Source organism: Ambystoma mexicanum, chromosome 3q (genome assembly GCF_040938575.1).
Source record: "Ambystoma mexicanum isolate Mex_15411 chromosome 3q, UKY_AmexF1_1, whole genome shotgun sequence".
NCBI classification, from domain to species: domain Eukaryota; kingdom Metazoa; phylum Chordata; class Amphibia; order Caudata; family Ambystomatidae; genus Ambystoma; species Ambystoma mexicanum.
This window is the reverse complement of record NC_090926.1, coordinates 734,140,732-734,157,924: the sequence shown is the minus strand read 5'-3', so window position 1 is coordinate 734,157,924 and position 17,193 is coordinate 734,140,732. Positions and strand designations below refer to the sequence as shown.

Sequence of the window (17,193 nt, the reverse complement as noted above, 5' to 3'; positions counted from 1 at the left end):
TGATCCTTCTTGTCTGGCTAACTATCAACCAATTTCCATTACTCCCTTTCTGGGCAAACTCCTGGAAAAGTTGGCCATCTCTCAGCTTAACCTTCATTCCATTTCTGTTGGGTGTCTCCATGACCACAGCCTGCTCTCCGACCTTGACTCTAACATTCTCGCTGTCCTCATCCTTCTCAATCTCTCTTCTGCCTTCGACACAGTCAACCATACCACCCTGCTCAACCGTCCCTGTGATAACCTGGGTATCACTGATCAGGCTCTGGCCTGGCTGACCTCTTTCCTCTCTGATCGACCCGCCCAGGTGCAACTTGTGTCCTTCCTATCATCTATCTTCCCCTCTACCTGTGGTGTTCCCCAGGGGTCTAACCTCTCGCCCTGGCTTTTCAACCAATACCTGGCAACTCTCGCCCACTGCATTGCCATTTTCTGCTCAAATTTCCAGTGCTACGCTGATGACACTCAACTCATTTTCAGGCTGTCCTCGGTCACCTCCTCTCCCCACTTTCTCATCTCTGATTGCCTAACTGCCATTCAAGATTGGTGTGCCGCCAATGATCTTTGTCTGAATGCCAGCAAGACGGAGATCCTCCTCATTGGCACACCTTCACCATCCTTTCCCCTCACTCTCTGGCCGGCCTCCTTTAGCCCCCCTCGTACTCCCACCTGCGACGCTAAGAACCTCAGGGTCATCTTTGACTCCACACTTTCTTTCACCTACCACATCTCTGATGTCTCTATAAAGTCAAAGTTCCTACTGCACCTCCTCAGAGGTACTCTGCCTTTCCTCTCCTTCCCCCAGAAGCTCATGGTCTCCCAAGCTCTGGTTCTCTCTAGGCTGGACTATTTTAACAGCCTCTTTCTAAATCTACCTCCCTCTACTCTCCACCCTCTGCAGCTAATACAGAACTGGACTGCAAGACTTGTCCTTGGCCTCAAGCCCTGGGATCGTATCCTCCATCTCTGAAATCTCTCAATTGGCTCTCAGTGGATGCAAGGATTACATTCAAAACCCTCTGCACTGTCCACAAGGCTTTCTGGGGCCTGGGTCCAAAATACCTTCAGCTATCCCACAGCAAATACCGCCCCTCTCAAGCTCTTCGCTCCTCTACCTCTAACTCCCTTAGGGTCAGTCGTTTTTCAAAGAAACGAGCTAGGGGTAGATCTCTGTCTTCAGCTGGGGCCTCCCTCTGGAACAGCCACACTGCCACTCTAAAACTTGAGGAGAACCATCTGCGGTTCCGAAAGCACCTCAAAACCTTCCTCCTTGCTTCTGCCTTCGCTCCCCCTCTCCCCTGCTGATCTGTTCTCTCTTGGCACCGTGCACCTGGCCACCCTCTGTCCTCCGGGTCCAGGTACCTGCTCACCCTGCCACCCTCCCGCACTGCCTCCGGGCCACCTCTTGCACTGGAGTCTTTATCTGTACCTATACAATCACCCTTCCTTTTTTTCCTGCACTTATCAGACATACCCTGTCTGCTGCCTTAAACCCAGCACTTGCCAATTGCTGGGTGCACTACCACTATTTGTTGCCTTTATTATTTCTTTATTTATTATTATTTATCTGTTTCTCCGTTGCTCCGCACTTTCCACTACTCCCCCCTTCCATGCACTTTTCCCCTCCCCCTCTCCCATGCACTTGCGCATTCTCAATGGGCCCAGTAAGATTGTTGTTTTGTTCTCCCCTGTTCCCCTCTCTTGCCTTGTCACGCTCTGAAACACTTGTGTACGAGCGATAGAAATAAAATATCAATATCAATATCAATCTCAACAAGGGCGACTGTCATGTAATAATGCAACCATATGCCAATTTAGCATGCAACGCCACCTAACAATGCCAGCGCCCAATTGGTAATGTAACCACATGCCAACAAGGACAATAATCCTGAACTAATGCAACCACATGCCTTCCTAACATGGTACACTGCATAATACAAAGGTAACAATAATGTACTAATTAAACCTGCATACCTCACCAGCAGACACATCCATCCCTTTAGGGAAATAATCCAAACAACACACACTAATACACTAGTAAGCCTCCATGGAGTAGCCCCTGTTATCTGGCCTTGGTCCAGTTAAATGTGTACACCCCCTCACTCAAGACCAGGGACAGTTCCCATGGACACCACCACCCCCATGTCACAGACCTGCGGTGTAGGGAGGGGCGCTGCACCTGCTAAATAAAATCACTGTTACTAGGAGATGGGCTACACCCTGAGTTTGTAGATTACGGATGGGCACAGACACCAGAGGGAATTGTTTGGAATCCCAATAGGGACCCTCTTTATTTATTAACACACTTATCTTTTAAACATGTTACCTTTTATATTACCTAGGATTACCCTGGTGTCAGCTTACCCTTCCTTGGAAGGGTTGCAGGGACTCCTAGGGTGAGGCTGATGCAACTGACCCATTGCCTACACTGAGGTACCACCCACATGGAGTGTGAGGCCAGGGGATGGCATCTGTGGGTGATCCCATCTCCATAGGCAGCCTGAGGCAGGCTGTCACACTATCCCGCTAGCTCATGCCTGGGTACCTCCCCTCTACTCTTGTCTTAATTAATGTCCATATATATATTTAACATCCTGCACATACCTAAGTTTAAACCTACATAGCATAGACCCTAATACTACCCCAACTCTACAGTTCCCCCTACTTAACAATTACCCTACAAAGCAGTAATTAAATACGTACATATAACTATACATAACATATATATATTTACATACAACATGTAACACACTTAAAACAGTATGTCACAATGTGGTGACTGCTGCAATCAATCACCCCCTTTACAGTACCTTCCTCGGTCTATCCTTGGTGGCTGTCTGTATAGCTGTTGGCATGGCTGGATGGCTGGATGGCTGGATGGCTGGATAGGGAAGGGGCTATCGCTATGCTGACAATTGGGCATGGCCCCTCTTCTTTCTTCAAGGTGTCTCTGTCCACTACATGGAACCACCCTCACTTACAGTTGCCTGCTGTCACCTCCGCTTCCCGTGGCCTTTTCTGGATGAGCCTGTGGGCATGGGGCCCACCAGCAATCACTGCAAAACCAGCAAGAATTTTAAATTGTTCTGGTCCCCCCCCGTTGACGTGTGGGCCACCCGCGTCACAGCTGCAGCCTCTGGCTGCCATTTTGTCATGAGGTGGGGTACAGGAGGGTCAAAGCTCACCCTCAAGTACTTTTAAGACGAGATAGCTGCACCTTGAGGAGGATGGGGTGCAGGATTCTCTTACTCCAACACAAATCAATAAGGACAACTCAATGGTTTGGCAAAGGGAAGTCCGTTTGATGACAAGTACAAAAAACGGGGAAACAAATGGTAATCAGCAGTGTCGCGATGACCTGTCTCGCTTCAACTCCCCGAACTTCATACAAACAGAAACATTTATACCAAAAACTCATCATCATTGACGTATAACACTCAAAGTTTGTCATGCACTTCTATTGGTTGGGAAAGGTAACTTTACTATAGGTACTATATCTGTATATGGTAACAGAGCGTGAGGATTGGATAACTCTTATCGGGTGGGCGTCTACGCCCATCCCTCTACATCACTCGTGATAGAAGTCACTACACGTACGACGTCTTATTGGTTCTACTAGCTATAGGATCCTAAATTATTTGGACCGTTGTGATTGGGTGAGTTACACCCCTAGACATAAATCTCCACTTTAATTAGCAGCATGCAGAATGGACACCCAGGTGCATAGTGCCACAAGATTCACCCTGCCTCCTTTCCATCAATCAGTACTTGTAGGGCTATGTGTCAATTAGTTGGCTGAGGATGGCCTTGAAACTGTAGCCTCTTATCTGGAAAAGTTATGGCATCCTTGGTTCTGGGTGACATCAGACGTTGGTACCTCTTCGCGCCTAGCTGGTCACGTGTCTGTTCACCATGAATCTGCTTCATTTTCCATGTTATTCGTGTATTTGATTCTCCTTCGGCCTTGCCACCTGCCTGGGGCCTCTTTATCTCGACCTTCACTAGCTGGCTTGTATGCTCTGAAGTTTCGATTCTTCGAGGTTGCCACTCTCCTCCCTTCCTTAGGTTGACCTCGAATTCCCAGGCATGAGCTGCTTCTTACTGAGTTTCGATTCCACTCCTTCCTTTGGCTTTGGCTGGAATATGAATCTTGGCCTCATTAGCCCCTTGCAGCCTGGGCTTAATTCTGCTTTCACAAAATGGAGTCGCACTTGTATACTGTGCTTAATTGAGGTAGATATATAATTGGGGCTTGCCACTCTATTCTTCTACTAAGCATTGCGAGCAGTTCCGTTTTCTTAGCTTTGTTCGTTCCAAGCCTATTTACAAGCGTTAGCTGGTTGAATACTTCCATCTTGTTTCACAGCTACGTTTCCTTACGTCTCTTTATATATCAACATTGTTTCTTCTTACAAATCCATTACATCATTATTCTTTACATTTCGTCCTTGTGTGTCATCTTTCGATCGTTGTTTATGTTCATCTTATCCTTTTTGCTTGTCATTTATGTGCATCTGTACGACTGTCCGGGCTCTTATGTTGTCACCATTTGCCTTCCATTAAGGCTCTTTGGGTCTCTTCATGGACAGCCTGTAAGTAGTCTTCACTTGGGGCCAACTGCTGGTACGGTTGCCTCAGCGGGTACCGAGCTGCCCATGGTTGTCTGGTTATAGGCACTTCAACAGGTATTGCTCTTCTGATGGGCACTGGGCATAGGCCCAGTGCAGCTCTCTGTTGGTTCAATTGTTCCTCATACGTCACGTACTTTGGGGAGTATGTTCCTGGTACCTCAAACTGTAGCGCTGGGGTGTAGGCCATGTCTGGGACCTCCTCTACAGTGGCATCCCCTGTTCCGTGGGGACACTGCCGTGGTCACTGCCTCTCCTGTGGCCATTTGGAAGACAGGTGGCATCCCCATAGCAACAGGGATGCCGCCACATTCACCACTGCACACCACGGCCGGTGCTTGGCCCGCCCCCTCTGCAATACATTGTGAGATACAGGTGGCGGCCCTCGGATCTTCAACCGAGCTGCTCTGCTGGACGGCCCGGGGCTTTACTTCACCCGGGCTGCCCAACGGAGCAGCCTGGGGCTTCGTACCTCCTCCTCTTCACCTGGACTGACCGACAAGGCCAGTCTGGGACTTCTATTCACTGCTCTGCTCTCCTGGGTGTTGCGTACTTTGCCACTCTACACCTCCCGGGCTGCGCCTGGCATACGCAGCCCGAGAGGACTTTTATGAAGGGTCCGTCTTGCTGGCCAATAGGTTTACCATCAGCGGCACAGCTGGGCAGCCTGGTCTGGGCCGCTACCCGCAAGTGGCCCAGGTGGGGCTATTACTTTTTCGGCCTAGGCAACACCTTGCATGCTGCCTGTGCCCTTAATTCTGCTGGGCCCATCTGGTCTGGCCCCTTAGTGGGCCACATACCTTCTATGGCCCATGGCAGCCGAGCTGCACCTGACATAAGCAGCTCGCCCTCCTGATTTATTCTCTGTGGGCTCCTCCACGCCCATCCTGGCACCATTGATGGAATTAGGCCCTGGGGAGCCACTCAGGGTAAGTCGTTTTCTTTCTTTTTCTGCTTCTTCCTTTGTGCTCTTTCTCTAACCCCTTTTGACTAACTGTCTTTTTTCAACTGGCTACACTAGAATGCAACGCTGTAGAGTCAATCAACACATACTATGCACCACAAAACACAATATGGAACCTCATGATGCAGTGGGCAGCACACCCCCCCACACTCGATCCTGTGCCATACTAGACATACGGTTGGCTGAGCCTTTTGGGATGGCACCAGGAATGATTTGCATATGCCCCTCCCCCTTCTGCAGTCCGCAGGGCGGCTAAAGAAGGACGGAAAGGAATGCAGCTCAGAGGAATTCCCAGTAGTTGTGATTGAGTCCAGCTTGCCCATCTATTACAGGTTGCCAATAGAGCATAGGAAAGTGAATTTAGAAACTCGGCCATCCCAGGCACATGGGCGGGGTTGGCAATGTGTTTATGATTAAACATTGATGAATTGTTTCCTATTGAAAAATGTGCAATCAAACCATACACTAAATGAACAAATACCCATAACAAAGGTCACACTTCTATACATTCAACAGTTTTTCCTTTTTGTTAAAAAAGGCAAACATATTCATTTGAGAACATCCCCTATCGCCCTCCAATGCATACAAATCCTTTTGAAAGTCCTTCACCAATAAACCTTTGAGGAGCTTGACATTCATGAAAATGTGTTCTGCAGTTTCTAACTCCATTTTGCAAACTCTACAACTGAGATCCTGTATTGCTATAATATAGAAAGTAACAGTGAAAGCAAATTGCAGCTGACGCCTCCACAGCATTCCAATATGTTCCAGAGTATTAGTATCCCCCACTTAAAAAAATACTTCTATGAAACACCACCTCGTACATAAGGGAACCGTTTTAGGTGGGAAAGTTGTATCTGATTTTTAATACTGTTTGGTATGTCCTTTTATCTAGGCATGTTCGGCCGATCATCCCAAAGCCCCAGCTGAGGATTATTCTAATGATTTTGCACTTCATAAAACTCCTGTGTTCTAAAATTTATATTTCATTCAATCTGGCCCTTTCATCAGCACCTCTCTCAGCCACGTGCATCTTTTTTTTCATTGCCTGTTTGGTTTTTCATTGGCTTTAGCTACGCATGTGCCAGGCGGCTGCAGTGTGGAGGGGGTGATAATTACAGCCTCTGTGGCCAGCACCTGCTGGTAGTGTCCCTCGGCCAATGTTAACCGCTCGGGCTGACAGTCTGTTACTGGTCGCTACAGACCGCTTAAGGCGTCATTATTGCTGCTATGAATAACACATTCATGGCAATTCTTAGACAGGTTTTCTGGCTAATGATCGACCACAGGTGGATGACGGGTCTTTGGATCGACCCACACTGCTCCCCCCTCACAGTGACTTGTCTGGCCCACAGGTGGATGAAGGGTTTTTGGATCGACCCACACTGCTCCCCCCTCTCGGTGACTTGTCTGGCTAATGGTCGACCACATGTGGATGACGGGTCTTTGGATCGACCCACACTGCTCCTCCCTCACGGTGACCGACACCTTCTTTTTCCTATGAACACCTGCAACTTGGTCGACCCCTGGCAGCTGACGTATGCAACTGCTCAACAACCTCTAAAATCCCTTCACTCCCCTTCCACTTCTAACCAACCATCTCACCCAACCCTAAGTGTTCTCTTCTTGGCAGCCCCCCATCTCACCTTTTCAAACCCCATCTTTTCACCCGGGACACCCCCACACTTGCATTCCACCATATCTTCCCTTTCCCTCTCCACTCTACCCTTTTCCCCATCTGTCGCACCACCACTCCCCCCTACTATCCAGTTATGTTCTTTAAAGAGTGCCCCCGAAAGCTCCCTTACCTACCCTCTTCACCTCTTCCTGGACCCCGACTCCAGTGTAACATCACCCCACCTCATCTTTCAAGTTTGAGTCGCTGCTCATCAGTAACTGGTCCATCAGGTGGAAGACAAACTACATTTCAAATTCTACCATTCCAGCCTGTTACCGCTTACTGACATCAGACCCAATACCGTATTTATGTTCCCTATCGAACAGTCACATCATTCTTTCTGGCAAGTTTTATTCCATGGCCATTCACAGATGCTGACGAACAGCCCTCAAATTCTCCCTAAGTCTTCGATTTCTGTATTAGGAGGGGAGAACACCTGTAGGCCGATATTAGGAAGTGACCTGGTACAGCACGTGGACAGAAGACGCTGGATGCAGGCCTATATATTAATGTACTTTACACATTTATGTCTAAATAACCAGGATAATAATTGGCCTCAAGGTTAGAGTGCAATAGGAAGCGATTCAAGCCCTAAAAAGTGAGAACATTATGTGTGCAGTAATCTACCTTTTCAATCCAATTGAATTAGAATAGGTAGATTTTTGTGAAGACATGATTTTCTAAATAAATGAAACAACAATGCAATGTCTTTCCCACTGTCTCCTTCGCCTCTGACCTCTCTCTCACGAGCCTCTCTCGATCACATGCCTGCGCCACTGATATGATGTATTGTTTACCTGTGTAGTTCAACTCCATCCAACCATATGGCGGCATGAAATGCTCCAGTCGTCCCCATTCGCTGTTGCTGAAATGTCTGTGGTCCATGAAGATGGAGATGCGGGGCAGGAAACGTTCTTTTAGCCAACCAACGTATGCTGCCTTTATCTTCACTGAATTAGGGCATGTCTAAGAGGGCACACAAAGAGAAACATTGGCTTGAGAATAGAACAGGGATGTGCTACCATGCTCTTATGTACCTTCAGCACCATATCATGGTATGCCGGGACAACCACCGGTAGCAGAGGGCAAATACTGCCAAGCTGGCTTCTACTGGACGATGCCATACCTTTCCGAAGAACATGCACCTCATTCTGGCCATCCTTAAGAAGATTGGCTTAGGCCAACAAAGGTGTATTTTATTATTGCTGGGGTGACCTTCATTCGTAAACCAGTGCATTTTAGCTGATTAGTAACTTAGTGCCTCCACCTGACTTGTTCAACCAAAGGGAATCACGACACTCCTTTCCAAACAGAACACGATCAGCCTCATTACGAGTCAGGCGGTAACCCTGCCGGTGCTTCCATGAATGGGAATGGGTTCATGGAAGCGCCGGCGCCGTTGCTAACAGTGTTGGCGCTTCCGTGAAGAGTCTACCGTGGCCGCTGCGCCCGGCATGGTCAGACCTGTCGGGCGCAGCACCCCCAACAGGCAAACTTGTAATTTGCTGGTCTGGAAACAAGGGTGCTGGTAAGCTTACCGGCACCCTTGTTTCCGGACCTGCAATGTCTTAATTAGGCTCTATGCCTACAAACTTGAATACGCCAGCTAACGGCTTGAAGCTTTGCATAAACTTACAAGTTACACGGAAGATACCCCTATGCCCACTTCAAACCTGCAATAAGCATTGCGCTACGTTTGTTCTCTATTTTTCAATGTCCACGTTTTATTTCGTTTAAAGAGACTTCAGCATACTTGCCAACAACACCTTGATCCTTATGTAGTTTACCATGAGTCATACTAGTTGATTGGATGTTCTTCTGGGGGACAGCTGTCACAGATGTGCAGCGCCCAGGGCTGCTGCTCTAAACGGGTGCATCTTTACGCTGTGTGCAGAACATTTGCCGAGGCCATAGCTCCACAAACTAGGGTGTGTTAGTGAGGTTGTTAGGGGTTGGGATGGTGGGGTCACGTGGTGGGGTCACTCTGGATTAAACAAACCATTCTTAGTTCATGGGGAATTAAACCGATCAATACAGCAACCAGCCGAGAGCCCCCCAGTCATGGTAACAAACATTGTTCACGTTTACTTTAACTCAGAAAGGGTGGTGTCCAAAGGAAGCCCATGACGCTCGCTCTAGAGGCTTAGCTAAACATCTGCGCTCTGGCTGTCTGCTGCATTCCATAGCAAGATGCGCCTTCCTCCCAGGGACCACTCTGGAGCCACCTCCATTCCCATGACAGCATCACTTCGCAATGATGAGCCTCATTCATGCAGACAGCATCGGGCCTACCCCAATGCTCTGCTGGACTCGCTCAGCTGACACAGCAGGAGCACTCCCGCAGCACATCACACATCATGCCGGAGCGTTCTTCTCGCATGCGCTCTAGGCAGGATACAAGCAGTAACAGCACTTCCTTTCTTGCTTGACTGGCTCATGGCCATGCTGTCTATTGGTAATCTCCAGAACCTCCCGGGCGAGGCAGGGGCCCGCCCTTCCCTCTCTAGCCTGCAACCCTTGCCTGTAGCCCTCTAGTCCCCTCCCTCCATATCCTTATACCAGTACCCTTCACATCCTAACTTCCTGGTGTACCCAATTGCATCCATTGTATTGCACCCTATTATTGCATTCCCAAGTTGTACAGCGCCTCTAACACACAGGCGCCCCCACCGCTTGCCATATCCTTCTAATTATACCCTTCATATCCATATCATTGCACCCTATTATTGCATTCCCATGTTGTACAGTGCCTCTAACACACAGGAGCCCCTCTTACCATATCCTTCTGATTATACTCTGGATATCCATTTTATTGCACCCTCTTACTGAATCCCCATGTTGTACGGAGCCTGTAGACCTCAGGATCCCCTCTCGCTGCAACCTTCTAACTTTGCCTTATTATCAGAACCTTCTCCAGACAATGTGCAGCAGTCCACTGGGGACGACTGCGTATATATGTAGAGTGCTGGAAGGATCAAAACATAACCTGCGCGACACCATCCCGCCTACGCATATATACTTTTACTTATGTTTTACTCACTAGCATGCAATAATGTCTTATTGGGCCTTCCGCAAGGCCTTGAAAACGCGGCTCTTCGCACATATTCCCAAATGGATGTCCATCATCGACTCAATATGATCGAGATATCATGCATGTAACTGGTAATGTAATCACCGCCTTGATGCCCTCGGGCTCAGTGCGCTCTACAAATGTAAAAATAAATAAATAACAAAATGTGTGGCAACCCCCCATTGCGTGGTTACAAAATAATGTGGAGTTTGATTGAATGCCTGGAACCCCCCACAAACTCATGCTCAATAGTTCTGTGGGTCTTTTATCACCCCCCCCTCATCTATGCAACATTTGCTACCCCTGTAGAGAGGCGCCCCTCTTCCCCTCCCTTCTCTTTCCCATCCAGGGTCGGACTGGGAAAAGAAATAGGCCCGGACACCCAAATAAAAGTGGCCCACCCCTCGCCTCAAAGAAGTAGCCCACTCCTCACCTCAAAACCCTTCACCTCTGACATCATCGGAAGTGATGTCATTCGACCCCAACCCAAAGTGACATCCCGGGAAGTGATGAAACACAACCTTTCACCCCTTGACAAAACAGGAAGTGGCATCAATAGCATTGTTCCTAAGTACACTACGAAAAATATGGTTATGATTTCACTAATGTGATATACATTTCATACAAGAATGGATCACCATATGTATCATTAATATCTGTGTGTATAGATCCATATTGTCAAATTACTGTGAATGCAAGCAGACGTCCAAGGCCAAATGAAAATGTTATTGTATAGCACTTACGCTTAAGCTCTTTTTTTGTAGAACAAATATGCATGCAATAGCACCCATCCTGTGTTGGTAGTCATTTTTCGACCTAAGAAGGATGAAAGGCTGAGATGGCCTTGCTGGGTTTCGAACCTGCAGATCACATACACATCGCAGCAGCGAGCGCTCAACCGACTGAAGTATCATATCGGCTATAGTACAATGAGCAATTATTCTGTAGTTGATACCATTAAACTGGTAACTGAGATTTGACAGCAGACCAGTTAGGTTCATCTGCAGGTTTGGTGCAAAGTTGGCCGCATGTCAAGCCTGCATGCATCTACTTTCAGTATTCATAGGTTGGCAAAATAGGGAAAGCAGCACACTCACAGGACATCCCATACTCTGAGCACTCATTGCCTCATACATGCACACAAACATCTGAACAGCACGCCAGGGAAATGGGAAAGATAGGCACATTACAACAAAGCATTCATTGTGGCACAATGAAGTCAATGGCCACATGATGTGCTTTGGTCAAATATTGCTACACTGTACAGAAGCTTTTAGGCACAAGGATTTTGTCAAGTGACCGAAGACACCGAGATGGAATGTCTTGTGATGATCGTAACAGAGACAACGGCAGAAAAAAACAATGCTGTTACTGCAATTTGCTAAAGGCAAAATACATAGGGCCTCATTACGACTCAGGCGCTAATGGGTTAACGGCGCCATAAAAGGCTGCGGCGCCGTTAACCTATTAGCACCTAATTATGAGGTCCCTTTGCGGGACCCGACCTTAACGGCTGGTTTTACCAGACGTTAAAGTAGGGACCCGCAAAGGGACCTTGGTGCTAAGTACGGTGCCGCAGTTTGCGGCACCATACTTAGCGCCATCCCCATTTCCATTGAGCCCTATGGGGCAAAAATGGGAATCGGGAAGGGCCATGGCGGCATGGGGAATTACCGCCCCGCCAATCTCGGAATGGAGTGGTAATTCCCCATTCCGCCATGGCGGACACCGGCATGGACCATGGTGCTAATAGCACCATGGTCCTCCGCCTGGGTCGTAATGAGGCCCAAAGTCCGAAATGGATGTTTATTAAAATTGGTCGTTAATCACTAATATCACTAATACATATTTATCACCAAAACAACAGCACAGCAACTCCATGGAGTGGCAGCATGGTGACAGCCGCCGGCCCAGCGGCGCCCCCTGCCCTTCAACTTTGCATGCTGCAGCAGCGTGTGAATGATGCATTTATCATAATTTATGATGCACACATCATGCATGCAAATAGATCATCAAAGCAAGGTAACGTGTTACCTTGCTTTGATGAATTATGCCGTTGCAGGTGTTTTTTTTGTACAAACCGGCCCCCACTCCTCAGGGACGAATTCGGCCCGGCCACGGGCCGAGAGGCAGAGAGGCCAATCTGACCCTGGCCCCATCTCCTCCAACATCATCTCCCCACCACCCTTGCCCTTTTGCAACCCCTTATCCTACCATTACCTGTGGCTCTGCCAGCCTCATCTGCTGGATGCCAATTGTAAATGTGCCAGTGGTGAGTGTTAATTACATAGTCCTTAGTAGGCCCCTGCCGTGCCCTCCTATAGACCCGCCCCATCAGGTGTGAGCTAACTCTCACTGAAGCGCAAAATACATCTCCTCCTCCTTAAAGTGAGGGAGAAACATGATGTCTTCCCTGTGATTTACCGCAATCATGATAAGGAGCGCATGCGCGTGTACAGGATTCACTTTTTTAAGCGTCAATCATCTAATCGCAGTACTATGATTTCTCTCATTAGCTCTGCTCATAGATTGATTTTCATCGCACCGCAGTCATGAGTGAAAAAGGACAAAAAGGACTGCCAAAGTAATAAGGAACATATCATAAATTAGGGAAAGCAGCACTGTCATTAGGCAACACCACTGTGGACCTCACAATGGCACATTCAGAGAAAAATTTGCAGCAAATGCATCTTCAGAGGCGCACGTGGTGTCTGTTAACTCATGTGTTTGGTCCAGTGCTTTAAGTGGCTGGGGCCAGCTGGGGCCAGGAGCCGGCAGGCTCCAAAAACTGGTGCTGAGCCGGGGCCTGCCGGGGCCCCCCGACCCCCTGGACCCACCACATCACGGCAGACGAGACAGGAGATGGGCCCGACATTGATTCAGAAAAGCTAACGAAGTGCCAGCCAGCCACAGAGTGTCGCTGTGGCTGGCTGGCACTTCTGTCAGTTACTGTAACTCCCTCTGGTGACCCCTTGCTCAAGGGGTCACCAGAGGAAGTTACTGCCCTTTTGTTTCACCCTCCTCAGGTCACTGAGGCGTCTTTGACCCTCGGCGAACCTGGGGACTGCGTGATATATTTCGACTTTTATAAAAGATGGCTAATTCAAGACCTCAGGCTTTGTCCGTTAGCAAAGCTTTATAAAAGATGTATTGAATTGTGTACTTGTCAAGCCATCTTTTATAAACATAGACATATGTTACATATTTCAATGTTTAAAAGAGAAGGCTTGAAAAGTGCACAACCCATAGTAAGGTACGCATACAAATATATAAATGCTTACATTCATTTATATATTTGTTTGCGTACCTTACTATGGTTTGTGTACTTTTCAGGCCACGCCCATCATGCAAGCCATGCCCCCAAATGAGGGCCTACCCCTCAATTTCTTTCTTCACTTAAAGCCCTGGTTTGGTCTACATCCTAAATGTGCCAGAGTGATAAACCCAGTTATCGTAGGATATGGCATCACAGTCAACTCTGTTTCTTGTCCCGGGTGGAGCGGGCGATGGCCCTGGGAGCAGAGCTCAACAGTTCAGGGGGGAGGGAGGGTTAGAGGGGGTTAGACGCACAAAAGGTTAAGCAGCCTGCTGTGCTGGTGGATGCTCCTCTGTGATGTTCGGCTGGCTGCTCTCTGCCGCCATGTGGATGACTGCAATGTTTTGAATATGCAAACAAATGACTGCGATGCGTACGAATATGCAAACAAATGACTGTGATGCATTCGGAATATGCACACAAAGGAATGCATATTCCAAAGGCAGCGTGTGAGATGCTCTGGAGTCACACACTGTTTGGAAAGATTCTCTTTACTGCAGCTTTCCTTCCATCTTTATGGAAACCTTAAACATTTTTCTTTTATTTTTGAATCTGACCTGTACTTTTTGCAGTAAAGTGAAGCCTCAAGCTTCAATGCACTGGCCTTGCTCACATGATATGGGGAAACTGACATGTCCTTAAGGCTAACAGTCCCTTTGTCGGGGGGAAATTCTGCCGGGGTCGGCCGGGCCGTCCGCAGACCTCCGGGCAGGGAGGCCCCAACTCCTCCCGTATATCCCAGATGAGATAGAGTATGAGACACACACAAGGAGCAAGGCGACTCTGCTGTTTATTATGCAAACGGCAGGGATGGGTCAAGGAGCGTACGCGTTCGTCCTGACACACACAATTGTGGGGCTCGCAGGCCCTTTTTACTGCATTATGACGCGCTACTTGCGTCACTTCAGAAAGTTAACAAAAAACCTATCGCCACTCTTAATTGGTTGCTCGAGTGGTAGGGTTAGTATAGTACACATATAGAGAATGATATTAGTGGTCAAGGTGTAGTCAGGTGGTATATCTGGGTTGTCCCTATAATTAGATACATAAGAATTGTTACATGAAGACCCCTGAGGATTGGCTAATGTTACTGACGTCTGAGATAAGAGCCCCATGTTCTGATTGGTGCATCCGTGAGCTCCCCAGCCTGGGACCACCGTTGTTCCCAGCTCTCGGTGTACCTGTGTTTGCAACAATGTTTCAATATGGGTACGTGCAGACAATGTGAGGATTTATTCATAGGTGGAAGGCTGACCGCTCCCACTGTAGCAGGTGTTCATTGAGCCTTTCACGTGTCTCGGCCTGTGTCTCGTAGTGAAGGACCCAGACGCCTTTTCTCTCCTGGGTTTTGGCATCTCGTCAGGTTCGGCTTGGTCACGTGGGGCGGGACCGTGTTTGAGGCAGAATTCTGCACAATTAATATTGCTTTTCCACTGTGTGTCTGGTTTAATTTGTAGATATGATTTTAACGTTGGTATGCGGAGTGCGAGGTTGCAACATCGTGCCTTTGATGATTTGTTCTTGGATGTGGGTTTGCAACATTGCGACCTTGGCTGGTTGCTCCACCAGGCTCATTCTGTCGGATCAGCAACCTGACTTTTGCTTTGTTAATGTCCACGGGAACTCTTGCTTGAGGCCTACTTGGGCCTGGTGTATAAGTGATCCATTTCGGGCATGGGTGCTTTAGGTTATAGTGGCATATATTTCCATGACCAGTATCGTGTTTCTATTATACCTCTCGTGGTGGTAACGGGTTTCAAGAGAAGCGTGAGCAAGCGGCGTTATAGATGAGTTCATGATGCATCTTGCGTTTCTGCATTCTGAAAGCCTATGTAAAAATAATAAAGATGCACGTCCGTGAATATGCCTGTCGCCTTCGTCAGAGCACTGAGTATGTTCTTCGTGTAGATTGGTGTGGAAATGTTAAGTGTGTATATTTGTACAGATGTGCTTCCCGTTGTCTAGGTCGTCATGGCATCTCTAACGACGTGTGGTTTTTAGTCTAGCTGATCCGAGCCGCAGGTGTCGGCATGGCCAGTGCGGGCTGCTGGGCAGGCAGGTGGACACATCCGTATGTTCCTGTACCAGGGTACCTGGTCGTCTGGTAACTGGACAAACTCTTCTCGCGGCGGGTGTCTGGGCCGTGACCCTCTAGGCCAAGCGCGAGAGGTGAAGGACGGGAGCCTGGTCTTCCATTCTCCCACTTCAGTCCCCCCTCTGGTCGACTTGTCGACCACAAACATATCCTTTTCGTTATCTCCTCTTACCCTCCATATCTTAGTTATCCCTCCGAGATGTCCATAATGGTTTACATGATCTTCAAATGACCAATACATGTATTCACATGTTCCTCCAGGAGTACAGTATACCCATCTTCCTATGTAGCTCCTGGGGTTCCTTGGATTCTCGATCTTCACTGATGGTGAGTCTAGATGATTGGTGATGATTTGGGTGCGCAACTTCTCCCTTTCTTGTATTATCACACCTGTATGCTGGCCGTCATCTGCTGGCATTAAGGGGTGCATTCCCACCATTTCCAGCAACTCGTCAGTCGTGCGTGCCTTCCGGGCCTTCCAAAATCTAATTATGATCAGGGCAGCTCCAGCCAAAATAGCACATCCCACTATTATTTTCAGTCCATCTGACAGCCAAGATGGCATCCATAACCATAATAGTGAAAACCAGCTCTTATCCTTGTTTACACCGTTACTTTCGTCCATCATTTTGGAGTGCATCTGGGCCAGTTGTGAAACTGCTTCTGTCAGTGTACCATTGTCAGCATCGTTGGCAGGTATGAACGTGCAGCAAGATTGTCCTATCTTTGCACAAACTCCTCCTTCCATTGCTGTGAGAAGGTCCAATACATATCTGTTCTGGAGTGCTACCATCCTTACAGCTCGCAGCTCCTCTTTAATTGCGTTGAACCCATTTACTGTTGAATTGATGGTCATCATTAGTTCCCACCTGGTTATTTGGAGCCATTTTGCGTTTGCGTATGCCTGCAGTCCCGGATGTATTATTGAGGAGAAGAACATTGCTGCTCTGCTGAATAGTCTGTGTTCTGGCGGTATTGATGTTAGTTCCGTTTCCGACCTTCCCCACAGGTAATTTCCTGTCAATGGCTCTCCTTGTCTTTTTCTCCTATTTAGGACAGTATCATTGCTGTTGGTCCTGTTTCCTTGCTCCTTCTGAAGTGGTGCAGATCTCTTTCTTCTCTTATCCCCTTCATCCATTTTAGGAAATTTCGCCACATCGACATGCTTCTTAGGTACCACTAGTGATGGTACGTTGACGTGTACCATTGTGCACACACCATTCCACAGGGGAGGCAGTGTATGATATGCCTTTTCTCCACAGGCCCAATAATGGTCCATTATTACTGCTGTTCCCGCTCCCCCCTCAGGTAACTCCATCAGGCTTGCACAATTGGTGTTATATCCTACGTCCACCTCTCCTTTATGCTGGTAGCATACTTTGGGCGCAGTCAATGGTAGTATAGTTATCGGGTCTTCATCTTCTTCTACCCACGTGAGCATTGGT

General features: G+C 48.1%; 1 protein-coding gene across 2 annotated transcripts in view; it reads right to left on the bottom strand.

The window, feature by feature from the left end:
* LOC138582917 (alpha-N-acetylgalactosaminide alpha-2,6-sialyltransferase 1-like) overlaps positions 1-17,193 on the bottom strand; it is a 354,669-nt gene that overhangs the window by 123,030 nt on the left and 214,446 nt on the right. For both annotated transcript variants that reach the window (XM_069654670.1, XM_069654671.1), the window contains exon 3: positions 8,065-8,233. In XM_069654670.1, the coding sequence (XP_069510771.1) occupies positions 8,065-8,233 (169 nt within the window). The remainder of the gene's footprint in view (positions 1-8,064; positions 8,234-17,193) is intronic.